Raw genomic sequence first — 15,296 nt, 5'->3', positions numbered from 1 at the left:
CAAGAAAAAAACCCAAAACCTATTTGTTATATTCAGATGTCTTGAATTCAAAGTAGAAACTTCTGACAATGCATCAACTGGTACGGTTTTCTTCTAAAAACTTTAAAAACACATGAACATCTTCACTTTCAAGTACACAACCATAAACATCAAGCTTAAGTGTACTTCCTGTTCACGATCCATGCATGAATGTATTCAATGCACAGTCTAAGACTTGACAAACACTAGTATCCTCTGTTTATAATTATAACAAGAGATGGAAAATATGTTTGCCATCTAATACACAAACATGACCAAAAGGAAATATTCTTATTTTTCTTTTTTCAGCCATAGGGTTATTTTTGCACAATGTATATTTATCAAACCTGTCCATAATGGCCACTAATATAGAACATAGTAAAAGTGACCTTTATATACAAGTTTAGCTATCTTTTATCATCATGTTTAATTTCTACATGTTCATTATGGTCTTTAAAGACAGGTATTTGTTAAAAAGAGGTTTTACTGTATATACGCACACTATATCACACATGTCGCATGAAATTCCCCTATTCTCTCTATCTAAGTATCTCTGTATATACGCACACCATATAACACACGTCACATGAAATTCCCCTATTCTCTCTATCTAAGTATCTCTGTATATACGCACACCATATAACACATGTCATATGAAATTCCCCTACACTCTCTATCTAAGTATCTCTGTATAAACGCACACCATATCACACATGTCACATAAAATTCCCCTATTCTCTCTATCTAAGTATCTCTGTATAAACGCACACCATATCACACATGTCACATAAAATTCCCCTATTCTCTCTATCTAAGTATCTCTGTATATACGCACACCATATCACACATGTCACATGTAATTCCCCTATTCTCTCTATCTAAGTATCTCTGTATACACGCACACTATATCACACATGTCACATGAAATTCCCCTATTCTCTCTATCTAAGTATCTCTGTATATACGCACACCATATAACACATGTCACATGAAATTCCCCTACTCTCTCTATCTAAGTATCTCTGTATATACGCACACCATATAACACATGTCACATGAAATTCCCCTACTCTCTCTATCTAAGTATCTCTGTATATACGCACACCATATAACACATGTCACATGAAATTCCCCTATTCTCTCTATCTAAGTATCTCTGTATATACGCACACCATATAACACATGTCACATGAAATTCCCCTACACTCTCTATCTAAGTATCTCTGTATATACGCACACCATATCACACATGTCACATGAAATTCCCCTACACTCTCTATCTAAGTATCTCTGTATATACGCACACCATATCACACATGTCACATGAAATTCCCCTATTCTCTCTATCTAAGTATCTCTGTATATACGCACACCATATCACACATGTCACATGAAATTCCCCTACACTCTCTATCTAAGTATCTCTGTATATACGCACACCATACCACACATGTCACATGAAATTCCCCTATTCTCTCTATCTAAGTATCTCAGATCATGTATCTTTGATGCAATGGACGAGAGAGATTCCCTGTAATGAAGCTTCAAAGCTTTCAGAGGTCAAATATGCACATGTAAACTAAATATGTTTGTAATGTGCTACACTGATTCTTAAAAAGACTAAAAATATCCAACCAATAGGGGTGAGTGACCCTGAAATTGACCCTGGTCTAAATAAAACAGCTGATTTTTTTAGCTAGAAAAGATTTGATAAACATTCATGTATACACTATTACTATTGATACTGTATGTATAGTTTTAGTGATTTCGACGACTAGACATTTATAGACATATATATACAACAAAATGATTTAGTAAATTATAACCCTATCAATGTTTCATTCTCTGATGACCAACCAATTGCAAAGAGCAAAAATCCCATATAAATTGATACTACACAGAAAAAGCCTTGATCAATTCTAAAACCTGCACATTACATCATAATGTGAGTCACGGCCCTATGTTTGTTACAGGAATGGCACAAGGGCTGTTCCTTTCATCAAAGTGTATATATACATATTATGCATGTGTAAAATATGTATGACCTGTGCATGTTTTAAAGTCGTGAGAGGGTAACATCTTAAATAGTTTTCTCATTTACATACATATTGTATAAAACCCTTATATGTCAAAGGTCAACTCAAAATATTTTGTTACGACAAAATATGGAGTGACAGCACATGTATATTATCATTTTATTACAATTCTGTTCCGATACATGCATTCCAAAAATTTCTATCAGTTTTAAACAAGGTCATTAAATCATAACAAACCTTTAACAATTTGCAAACTTTTCCCAGGTTTAAGCTGTCTAAACGGAATCATAAATTCCAAGGGTGTGTATACATAGTGTGTACATAGTGTTTGCGGTCTCAATACATTTCTATCTCTCTCAACTAATAATTTAATCATCTGACAAAGTTACCCTCGGACACTATCGCGTCCAAATTCGCCTTCAGATAATGCTCCCAATAATAATACATGAATGGACAGTGTATACTCAGGATACCTGAACATATTTCTATAACACAGTGGTCTTGTGTGATTTCTATTACAGGTACACATTTCTCTCACAGAACGAAGATCTTAGAAATTCTCCAATTTTGTTTTTGATAAAATCAAACCTTTGGCCCATATTTAAACTGCTGTTATATCAAAATATTAATTGGAATCTGATCTTTTACTTTATGTAATTTGAAAGGTCCATATTCTGTTTCTCTCTCACACTTTCTAGTTTAGACTAGCCAAATAAATGATTTTTTAATCATGTATTCCACATGTAAAAATTGAACGAAAGATACAAAAGCGAATTTCAAATGTAGAGCACATTTCAATTAAATTTCAAACTATACAGAGACAAATAATTGATTGCATCATATAGCACTTTCATCCTTCTGGGGCTCATCAGAAAAGCTAAATAGTGAATAAAACTGCATCATACAGCTTCTTAAATTCTTCAAGGACTTGTGATTGATGCTAAGAGCCTTAATTTTAAAACATTCCAGGCGACTGAGAAAAAAAATCAAAATTGTTTAAAAGAAATGTGAAAATCTAGGCAGGGAGATGCATGCTCTAGCCCCCTAATTAAGTATCGCCTTGTGAAATGGGATTCAGTTTAGTTTCAAACTAAATAAAATAGTCAATAGAGATGTTTTGTGGTTCTTAAATTTCTGTATCATCCTTAAGCTTGTCCAAAAACCCATCATCATCTAAAGCATTAACCATAAGTTCACTGAAGTGTTTTTTAACATGTCTTATGTAGTAAGTACTATCTATACACAAACACACATCCATTGGTATATATATATATGGAGCTGATGGGCTCCAGGCAATTATAATGTATAGACTGAGGAGAACACATAATTTATCACGTCCTCATTACAGCTCAGATTAGAGGAGCTTCTTCCTGTGATTTCTGATGCAGATGTTCATAAATTATGAAGGCAAAAATTAATTGTTTCATTATAGATGCAGATAATTGTGAATTATGATGACTATAAATTTTGAATATTATGATTTCAATGGAGCTTTTCAAACAATTTTCACATCAGCTTACTTACTTGATCAATAGCATACTTAGGTAATTAATATAGATACTGATAATATACATGTACATAATATAATTTAATTATCTTCATCAGTTACCTAATGCCATACCCACTATGTGTATAACATACATAGCAATTTTTTTTAATACAGATACATTACATTTTTATCTGCACAATATGTATTACATGTACTTATATTTCATGAAGGGAGTAATATTTCACACCGCAAACCCAGATTATAAGAGGCCCATGGGGCCTACAGTACAGTTTCTTTGATCATAATCAGTGCCCGCCATGAAAGGTGCACTGTTTTAGTTTAGTTTTCTCCTCTCTAAAGTCATCTGTAAATTAGAGCATACTTTGTTTTAAATAAAGGGTTGCAGTTTTATCTATCATAAAGACACAAGATGCCTTATTGGGCTGAAGATCTCACCACTTCCTATATATTCTATGTTTTTCATATATACATATCTATTAATCTCACATAATTATCATAATCATTGACAATTTCTAATTACTCAAGTTTACAAATCCTGGTTAGCACTGTTCTAGGGACCACTACCAAATTTAATACCCGATCATTTTTTAAGACTTCTTCATGATTTAGGGCAATATCAACTTAGGAATTTCAAACTCAAATTCATTCATCTTGAACTGATGGAAGGTTTAGTGTACTAATCTTTTGAATTGCCTGATTCCCAAACTAGTTCAAATTTATTCAGCACATGTGAAGTGATCAGGGATCATTCAGTCAGTGGAGTGTTGGCCTTGCAACCTCATAAGGAGTAGGTCCCAGGTGTGAGAATTGACCTTGGATACAATACCCACAGTAGATTGGTTTTCTAGATCAGGAAGCTGAGAAACAGGACCAATCGCATCCTCAATACTCCAGGGGTTACGATAGCTTTCGATCTCTGAACCCTGGAACATGTCATGGCAAAACTAAAGGCACAACACAAGCGAAGTAATTTTATTGGTTCCAATCACAGGCTGACGTGCTCCTTTGAAGATTACCAAGAAACGACACCTTCCTTAAAAGCCATTACAATATACTCTGTAATGCAAACTCAAGGTTTGTTAGATGTAGATTAAAGAATCAACCTTTAATTTTGCCATGACATGTTCAAGGTGTGCAGAGATCAAAAGTGATTGTGACCCCTGGAGTATGGAGGGTGGACCAGTCTGTGCTGATGTGGTTTTGTCCTTTGGTAAGACACTTTATAATTGTTCTGGATGGCTGCATAATGAGATGGGATGCTTTAATTTGTTGGCTGCTTACACGATTGATGTAACCACCATCTAGCACAAAGAGACCTTGATTCATAATGACCTTGGCTTTTCTTGAGGAGTCCATAAATCCAGCAAACAAACAATACCCATATCCATATACTTTGACCAAGTAGCTGGACAGCAATAAGCTACATATATCATGTCAAATTTGAATGTCTTGAGGTCATATATGTTATCATGGTCTTTGTAAGCACACTAAAGCTACACAAAAGAGAATTTTTTTCTCTCTCATCAGTGATTTTTGGGACTCGGATATTTAAGTCCTGGATTCATGCTTTTCCTGTGGGACTCTAATTATGAGAACCCACTATAAGTCTTTGTAACTGGACTCATTAAAATTTTGGAAATAATGTTCTGGAATAACCAAAAAAATTTTAAATCCCACAAAAATTACTTTCTGTATCATTTGTTTGTGTTTCATTTTTTTTTTTTTTTTTCATTTAAAACTATCTAAATACAATTCAGCGGAAGTTTTATCCCAAGTATGTTGTTGATATCATATATCTACTTGACCAACCATATGACTGATAAAATGTTTGTATCCCAAAGACTATAGTTTACATACAATGTATGTACAAATACATAATAACATTCATCTAAACCTTATTACTGTAATTACCAAGTTTATCAACACTATTATGTAGCTAACACTGACAAAAGTTACATTATTGTACATGTATAACTGTTAAATAAATAGAAAAGAGTCAATAGCTTTCATAAAAAGTCTACACAGTAATGTGCACATTACGTATATATACAACATCTCAAGTGCTTTGCTTAAGTAAATATTTGCCTTCACAGTAAGATCTACATCTTTTATATCAGACCCCTGATAACAAAGTCATTGATCAAATCGTAACACATAACATAAATTATTCATTCTGATACTCGATGCATGTTTAACACAGGTAGACTTGTATATTCCTTTATAATATATCTGTTGTTATGTGATGACAAAAAGTAATTCAAGTAGAGACAATAATGACAACATATTGAAGATCACATGGGGTTTAATGGATATTGTGTTTTGATAAATGCTACACCTGATTTGGATTTTAATTCAAGCAAGATAAAAATATAACAAAAATTCTTTTACATATGAAATTCTATATGGATCAGAAGATGATCATGATTTCTAAAGCAGTATTTCAAGCAGTTTTTAGCTCCTTTTACATGTATCTTCAACTCTTCAAATATGTACTATAACCTTGTTTTCCTATAAGGATTGAACAGCATTTATATTGCATCTATGGTGGTATGAATGCAATGGGATACATACACTGTATTCAATATAGCGTGCGTTTGATCAAGAAATCATTGAGAACAGAATATAAACAAATTATGCTTTAGAACATTTCTCAGTTTTGTTTTTGTTTTGTCACTTAGTGCACATCAAATTTTGTCATTTTTTTCTGATTAGACCAGAGTACCATTTTCCAAAATTTTGATTAGTCCAGTTACAAAGAAATACCATGGGTTCTCCAAATTTGAATGAATCCCATTGGAAAAACATGAATTCCGGACACAAACATTCAAGTACCAAGACCCATCGATTGCAGGTCTTATTGTTCCATGAAAAAATATGAGGAGGGGGATGTCTCAGTTGATGTAAATAAAAATCCACTTTCTATGATGTCACATGGTCTTGCAAAATTAAATCTTTGAAGAGTTTTTTAAAGTGTGTTGGGTTCACATAGAACCTGATTTCAAAATTTTAATGAGTTCCAATACTTAGAAAACAGTGGGTTTGCAAAATTTCATTGGGTCCTACAGGAAAAGCACTAGTCTAAGACTCAAATTTATCCTGCAACTGGCACAACTGTTGTCAGAAAACAGTACCTGCCACATGTGGTTTTTTTTTTAAATATTACGTTTAGAAATATATATAGTTGTTGAAATAAGCAATTCTACATGTTGTATTGAACATGTTGATCTATGAAAATTCATACAATAGTTGTTATATCCAATGAAGTTTGGAACTATGCAGCGCATCTGTCATAAGGCAAAATTCAGTGTTACGTCTACATTAGGTAAACACAGTTTGAACAACAAAACTGTTGAAGTTTCAAGTCTGATTTTCCATCAATGTTGCAAGATAAATAGAAAACATGGTCAATATCTTAAAATATAAGCTTTATTTTGGCTTGAAACAGAAAGACAAATGTATTCTCTTCATCTAAATCCCAAAAATTCCTGATTACCGTGCTATAATTGATACTTGAGATTATACTGATTATGATAAAGAACCAGTAACATGAAAATATATTGAAATAAACCATAACACTTTGAGATAGGAAAAACAATTAATTGAACAAAAAAAAAAATATTATCTGACTATAAATATACATGATGAAGTCCTGTTCTGCATGCATATATATCATGCTAATAAATTTAAGCTCTGTATCAGTGTTACGGCTAGAGCAGGACAAGCAGGTGCATGTGCAATGCACAAACTCAATATAGATTCAAGCATTGCAAGACAGCTATAGTGAATTTACTAATTAGTGAATATAATTCAAATCTTAGATAATTAATATGGATTGAAAACTAGGGAGACTCATGCTTTTTCAAAATAGGAAATGTTGACAGTCATATCTTATTTTTAGTTATTACTACCTCCTGTTATTTCTTGCTTCCCTTTAAATTTAAGAAAAAAAAGAGTCTATTTTGCTTTAGAATTAAATGCAGTAGTGAATTATCACAACAGACCATTTACTTCCTAGTTAGAAGAGGAATGACAGGCACAGTTTTGGAATCATTCAAGTGTAAACAAGCATGCATAATGTCCAGTTTGTCAGTACAGTCTCAGTATAGTATAGACCATGCATGTACGCCTAAGATCACTTTTACACATGATTATTACATGATTAATATCACAAATTGCATAAAAAGGACACATGAATCATACACTAAAATAGCATTACAACGCCCATGTGTATTCGGCCAAGTTACGGTAAGATTAGGGCGTTAACCAATATTTAAATACCGTGTTTTTGCCATTCATGTATCGGTGAATGTCAGTGAATGTGTTTCCGACAATAACATTGCAATGTCAATTTGTAATTTTCATTAATTTATCTACATCAGGATGAAGGTCGATAAGAAAAGGACTTCATAATTATGAAAAGAATCATGAACGTCATGATAATCTTCCTTCCGGCAAAATGCAATTTTAACACGGTGTCAACTTGACAAGTGAACTCGTTCAACACTAAATATGGGTCAGTGATGTTTAGTATTAGCCATGCGTAGAAGTTTTATGCGAATATTTTACCTTGTAAACTTTTCCAAATGCTCCGTCCCCAAGCTCCCCGACTTTCTCCCAAATTTGTGACGGATCTATGTCCCGTTTGATGTTTTTGTTAGCTTCCTTTTTCTTGGTCTCCTCTCCACCTAAACGAAAAAGTTTACGAAAACTGCTTAAAAATGACATCTCGATAGGGCTACGTGGCTTTTAGTTCGTCGAGTACCGTCACATTTGGATTAATTCTTAGACACAGTTTATGTTAAATATATAGATCTGATGGTCACACTAGCTAATCCAGTTCATCGTTTGCTGTAAAACAGTTTTTTTTGTGATACGGATATGACAGACTGTAAAATCTCTAAACGGAAAGTCGCCATATTTACTCCCTTTGAGCATGCGTGTTGAAAGAAAATGACATCATAAGCTTCCGGCTTAGGTGCTTTCTAGAAGTTATGTCCCTTTTATTCCTAAATACTACGCTACGCCTTCTGATATCGGCCGGTAATTATCTTTATATAATATGAAGTAGGCATTGCCTAAAAACGAGCGCAAGTTGGTCAAGAAAGTGCACATTTTGGACAGACTGATCCATGTTTGCAATGAAGCGTGTTTTTTTTTATTTGTTGTATATTTCGCAAGATTTGAATAAAACATCGACACATACAAATGTACCAATATATCAGCAGCAGCAGCAGCAACACATCTTCTTCTTCTAGAAAACATTGTATCACCATGATCAGGCGGCGGTTTGGTGGCACAGTTGTAACACACCTGTCTATTTCCTAGCCATTCGGGGTTCGATTCCCCGAAGGGATAGAAAGGATACAGGTTTCCACCCAAAGTTAGACCCCTCTCTTGCTTACAACAAGTGTGATTTTTATAAGTTGAAATAACAAAGTTTCCATATGTAAGTAAGTCATGCACATACAATCATACACCATGAAGGCAGACAAAGAAGAACAAAACCAGGACGACAAGATAACGCAAAATGTGACACTTTCCCTTAGCGAAGCTGTTTAAAAGAAAAACACACAATCATATATATATCAATGTTACAACAAGTTAATTTCTATTTATTTCTAATTGTTCCATACAAAGTATTGAAATGGAGAACTACTAGAGTACTAGCTTGATGCCTATACAAAGTATTGAAATAGAGAACTTCTACTAGAGTACTAGCTTGATGCCTGTACAATATCGGGTAATTACCTTGAATGGTTTAAGATAGCTGGTTTGAAAAACGTTTTGTGGTTTAGCCTATGTTTCCATGGTAACAGAAAAAGTATTTAAATGGCAATCTTCCCCATAGCAAAAGAGTCTACTAGCTTATTAAGTGTAAACAGTTTTGAGCAATTACCTTGTCAGAGTATTGGCCCAGAAAAACTGAAATTTTGATGAGGGTCATCGGTTTCAATGGTAACAATAAATGTATTAAAAAAGTCACTGACAACATATCTAGACTATAACAATTGATAAAAAAGATCTTCAAAATAAATGCATAAGAGGTTCCCTTTTAGAGTTACAGATATTGCAGAGAGGACTTTCTATCATCTTTGCTTTAAAAAAAGAAAGGATTTTGTCAAAATATGGTGAAAGAAAACATATTATAGTTTTAGTCGGATTTGTAAAGGTGGTGCTTATATATTTAACAAGTTTTCATTATTAAAATCGCAATGTTCTCTCCCGCCGTTTTCTTTTCTCTTTGCTATTGAGAGTTTTCGTTCTGTCCATTAACAAATCATAAAATGCTTCAGAACCTTCGGTTCTTTAAGCAATTTTAACTTTTCCTGGTAGCAAAAAGAGGGTAAAGTTATAAACCCTGTTGAGGCTATTCTGTTATACATTGTAATTAAGAAAATCAATATAAATATATATCTTTAAATAAAATTCTTATGAAAGCCACAATATATTACACAAACAAACTGCATTATTCACATCGTCTCGTTCACGGAAAGTGACGAAAGGTCTCGAACATTAAACCGGAGATCAGGTACATCGAAGCACAATCGAGCTCAAATCTTGAATGGTTAAAATTGCAATTTTTCAACAAGATATTTGTTATATACGTTTCAAACCATTAAAGTATATGTTTGTTAAATTCATCTGATATATTTAAGATTTTTAGTATGATTTCATTTCTACATGAGAGCTTAAAACGATATTTTGTTGGTCAAAACAATTTTTAATCCATTCAACGGGTCGGCAGTTCTCATTGCGTGCTGCGGCAAGTGTATTGTGGGTAATGAAGTTCCTGCCACACTTCCGTTTAAAGTAGATCGTATGGGCAGGTTGTTGGAGTTGAATTATCATACTCACACACAATACCATAAAGCGCTCGCTGCGCTCGCTATTATGTGTGTTATATTTATCTGAACAGAATAAGATGAAATAAAAAAAAAAAACAGATTTACTATAACAGTACAGATTGTTATTTCAAAATTGACAATCACTGAATGACGTGGGACAGTCAGCTGGGACTTGTCCTTGTGTCGGTTTCTTTTTCCGCGAGAAGAGAATGAATTTGATAACTGACCAACATATGAATTATTTTTCTATCTTAATAATACTGAACATTTACATTATCAGTTTTAAGTCAATTTTCAATCCATTTCGATTTTATTTAAGTCTACACGTGTACACGCCAATCTCAACTCAAACTTTTGACTATTTTAGGCAAGCTTCATCTCAAACTTTTGTTTGAGTAAAATCCAGATTTTTAATTTTTTGTTTATCCCGGGAAACCGAGTGAAATCCGAGCAAATCGGAGACCTCAGTCAAGCTCCAAATACTTCACTACAATGTTTATAAGCTATATCATGGTATTATCTTCCTGTAAAAAGTCGTTTATTCGTGTGACAAAGGACACTTTCAGATTAAATTGTCGTCATATAGCATTTATGATCGTTATGAATGACAGAGGTTCGCAGGAAAACGATGACCACATGGATGATGTCGGTTCACCTACAAAATCATAAATGTTATAACAACTCGGTTCAGTGCTGCATGCTGTTTGCCGGTATTTTGATTTTAACTAAAATAATCTTTCCTTTTAATACCGAGAGTGTAATATCCGTCAAGTGAACAGCCATTTGACGTTGAGCCGTACCCGACTATGATAAGGCTATGATCAGTCATCCACTGTACAAATGATCACACAATGGTAAAGGCCAGATGTATATGTAGTTTTCCATGACATCTCCAAGTTAGGCAAGAATCGATGACATTGAATTTTTATTAATTTCCAGTTATTTGGTTGTGAAAAATGGACAGATGTTCTCACGGGCAAATTTATTTATGGGGGATGTTCCCTGTCTTTCTCGAGAATTTCTTTTAAACACCAGGCAAATGCATATTGTTTCGATGTCATTTAGGTAGTGTAAAACTATTGATGAAAGCGTGTTTTATGCTTGTTGGTATGGCAGGTGGTTCCATGGCTGATACCGGTTTGAATCGACCAAGATGGCGGGTGTCACCGATGAAAAATTCTCTCGAAACACTGTATTTAACGCCTTTGTTTTATTTTTCAGTGGCAACAACCGGGGTGTTTCACTTACTGCACTGTATAGTTAATTCTAACTGGAACTGACAACAAGATTCACCAAGAAGCTTTCATATTCAAATGGCAACCATTTTTTTTCGAAAATGGTACCATTGTATTTGTCATCCCCTTAATATTTTTACATTATTTTTCAACTTAATCGGAGAACATTTTGAGTCAATTTTGACCAATCAAAAGTCTCCAATGTGTTACCATGGTAACGGTTGTCAAATCATAGACTATTATAAGCTATAGCATTTGGTAAAGTTTAAATAAAATCAATAAAAAGGTTCAAGGTTGACATAATTACCAAAGGCAACCCAAATTTCTGCATGCAAATTTGCATATCTACACATAGTCCCTAATATCATTGTGTAGTTTCATTGAAATCGGTCTACAGCCTTAGGAAGAAGTGAAAGATCTGTCTAATCAAAGGTCTCATGTACTCAACATAACAACCAAATGACATTCAAATCACATTTGATGTTTTTTTAATGATATATAAATTTATAGCACAATAGGACAATATCTCAATTTCTACCAATCAGGAGCCTCTATCATGTTTCCATACTAACGGTTCTGGAAACACCTGATGTGTCATTTACAGGCATTGACAAGTTTTACACCACTTGTTGATGAGTTACGGCTATTACATAAAATCACTGCATGCACATCCACATATGGCCCCTAATATTTCTGTGTAGTTTCATTGAGATCTGTTCACAGGCTTAGGAAGAATTGTTCGGATAATAAATTTCCATTTAAAAAAATGTATAGTGACATGGTTACCATGGTGACCAAAAATTCTATTTAAAAATTCCTGCATGCACATCTACAAATATGCATGGTGGCCAACATTCCTGTGTAGTTTCATTGAAATTGCTCCTCAAAATTAAGAGGAATTGCCTTCGAACAGACAGACTCCAGTATTCCTCTCCCCTAACTTCGTTGCGGGAGAGGGGTATAACTAACCTTTCAACAACCAGGACCATAAAATATACCAAATACCAAAATGGCACCCCATAAAGACATGAAACGACTTAGACAGACTAGGCCACAAGTCTCAGAGGGACGAGGGTGAAAGTAGCGTGGTGAATACAGATATATTGTAAGAGGATACAAAAGTTGTAACATAAAAAAACAGCCTTTGCGTGGTGAAATATCTATACACTGGTATATTTTGTTTAAGTGATGAGGTCCCACACGACACCAGCATACTCAAGATATATTACTGATCTTTCCGATTTTTTTATGCCCTCAGATCGAAAGATCGGGGGCATATTGTTTTGTGCTGTTTGTTTGTTGGCAACTTTAACCTTGTCCATAACGATTGCACCGTTAGAGGAAGGCCTTTCATTTATGCATGCGCGTTTCTTGTGACGGGAATGTTCTAGCGGTACCAAAATTTTTTCACCATGTGACCTTGACCGTGACATTTGACATACCTTTATATAAAAAATGACCTTAACTATTGCATCATGAGAGGTATGGCTTTCATATTTGGAATGTGTTGTCCTTTTGGCAAGACCTTTCTATCCTATTTTATGTGATCTTGACCTTTACTTTTGACCAACATTTAAAAGTTAGAAAAAGGCCTTAAGGGCCATCTGTCTATAAAGGCCTATATATGAAAGAGGCAAATAGGCCTAAAATAAATTGCTCAACTTCACTACAGCCTACAAATATGACATTGGTTGGTTCATAAAACTTAGTCATATTCTTCATATATGCACTACACAAATGCAATTACTCCAGATATATTGCTTGTTGAAAAAGTATGCTACATGCCCAATATCAAGACCCTTGGCCTTTTAGTTATTGAGAAGAAGTTGCTTACGCATTTCAACACATTTGGCACCTGTCATCTTGACAGTAAGTCATGGTGAACAAACGTGGTAGCCCTTCATTCCAGCATGCTACAGACCCAATATCAGCACCAGGGACCTTTAGGTAATTGATAATAAGTCATTTAAATATTTCAACAAATTTTATCCCTGTGACCATGAGAGTGAGCAAAGGTAATTCATTTTAAAAAACTTGGTAGCCCTTCATCCCAACATGCCAAAGGCCCAAATACCAGTACAGTGGAACTTTTGGTTATTGAGAAAAAGTTATTTAAACATTTTAACATATCTGACGGTTGTGACCTTGAAAGCATGCCAAAGTTATTTATATCATCAAACTTTGAAGCCCAAGCATGCTACAGACCTAATATCTGTACCCTGGACTGTTTGGTTATAAGTCATTTTAACATATTTAGCAACTATGACCTTGAACATAATTCAACGTCATGGAGTATGAAAATTGGGACCCAACCATCCCTTGGTGTTCTCACTACTGCAGTTCTTTGTTTAACCACTTAGTATGAAGAATGGGGTCCCGTCTTCCCTTGGTTTTCTCATCAATACAGTTCTTTGTGTAAATACTTAGAATGAATAATGAGGCTTCATCATTCCTTGATTTTCTCATTACTTACTTTGTGTAAATACTTTATATGAAGAATAGGGCTCTGTCATCCTCTTGTTTTTCTCATCGTTGCAGGTCTTCAAAGGTTGTCTCTTTTCGCTATAAACTTTAGATAATGCAAGCTATTGACAAATATTAAAGTATTTTGGTTGTTGTAGGTTTATGAATGCTAATAATGTTAAATTTTATCGTAAGATTGTAACATGGTTCCAATTGTAAGAATGCGACATCCCTTGAATCCATCTCAAACAATTTTTTGTGGTCACTTTTTCCTCAATAATTAGCTAAGGATACATCTAACAACTTCAAACTTAAGTTTAGCATGGGCTGAGATTTCTACAACTATACGTGTTGTGGTACCATATTCTTAGTATGATCTGCATTCAAGATGGCTGCAAGCGACCATATTTTTCTATTTTGACATTTTAATGATCATTATGGGACTGTCCTAGTTGTTCTTATTTTATTTTGATAAGAAATGTTACATGTAGATGACCACATGCACTTTTTCTCCACATTGGGACAACCTGGTATTTCTGCTGATGTAATGAAGAGGCGTTTTTTCAAAGCAATCGAAATGAATGATGTGGGTCTTAAGTTTGCTTAAAAAGATCTGCTATTCGAAATGGCTGAAAATGGCCTTTTGGATTTTTTTTAATACTGTGCTTGTTTATTCAAGAAATACAGAAACAATCCTCATGAAATTTCATGTGCAAGTTCAACAGGGTTCTAGCAGTGCATGTCATATTTTAGCATGATAAGTACTAATACTTAAAGATGACTGCAAGAGGCCACTTTGGATTTAAACATATTTTTTTCTTTTCTCCAAAAAAAGCGAAAGGGTTCTTCTTGAAACTTTTGGCAACACATCGAAAATTGGTCCTAGATGTACATGCCAAGTCTCTTAATTACCTCAAGATGAATGAAAGTGGCCATTTTGGATTATGAAATTTAAAGTTTGGGGAAAAAAAACCCAGAAAATACCAATCTGTCAACATACTTATAATCCAACCTTCAATTCAATAAAACTATATTAACAAAAAAGACATTTACATAAGACTCCTGAAAAAGTACAACGAAAATAAAACTTGGTGTTCCAAAGTGAAACTGTCTGTAAGGGTCAAAGTTCAGCATGTCCTATGAATCCCCAGAAGTAATTTTGAATTTTCATAGTTGAAGTGATAATTCT

General features: G+C 34.1%; 1 protein-coding gene across 1 annotated transcript in view; it reads right to left on the bottom strand.

Moving 5' to 3' along the window:
• LOC132549613 (STE20-like serine/threonine-protein kinase) overlaps window positions 1-8,469 on the bottom strand; it is an 85,968-nt gene extending 77,499 nt beyond the window's left edge. The window contains exon 1 of the mRNA XM_060213560.1: window positions 8,131-8,469. Coding sequence (XP_060069543.1) covers window positions 8,131-8,289 — 159 coding nt within the window. The 5' untranslated portion in view covers window positions 8,290-8,469. The remainder of the gene's footprint in view (window positions 1-8,130) is intronic.
• Between the last annotated feature and the right edge of the window lie 6,827 nt (window positions 8,470-15,296).

Source organism: Ylistrum balloti, unplaced genomic scaffold, assembly GCF_031769215.1.
Source record: "Ylistrum balloti isolate Yb309-2 unplaced genomic scaffold, AGI_CSIRO_Ybal_v1 Utg370066, whole genome shotgun sequence".
Lineage (NCBI taxonomy): Eukaryota > Metazoa > Mollusca > Bivalvia > Pectinida > Pectinidae > Ylistrum > Ylistrum balloti.
This window is presented reverse-complemented; position numbering and strand designations above follow the sequence as displayed.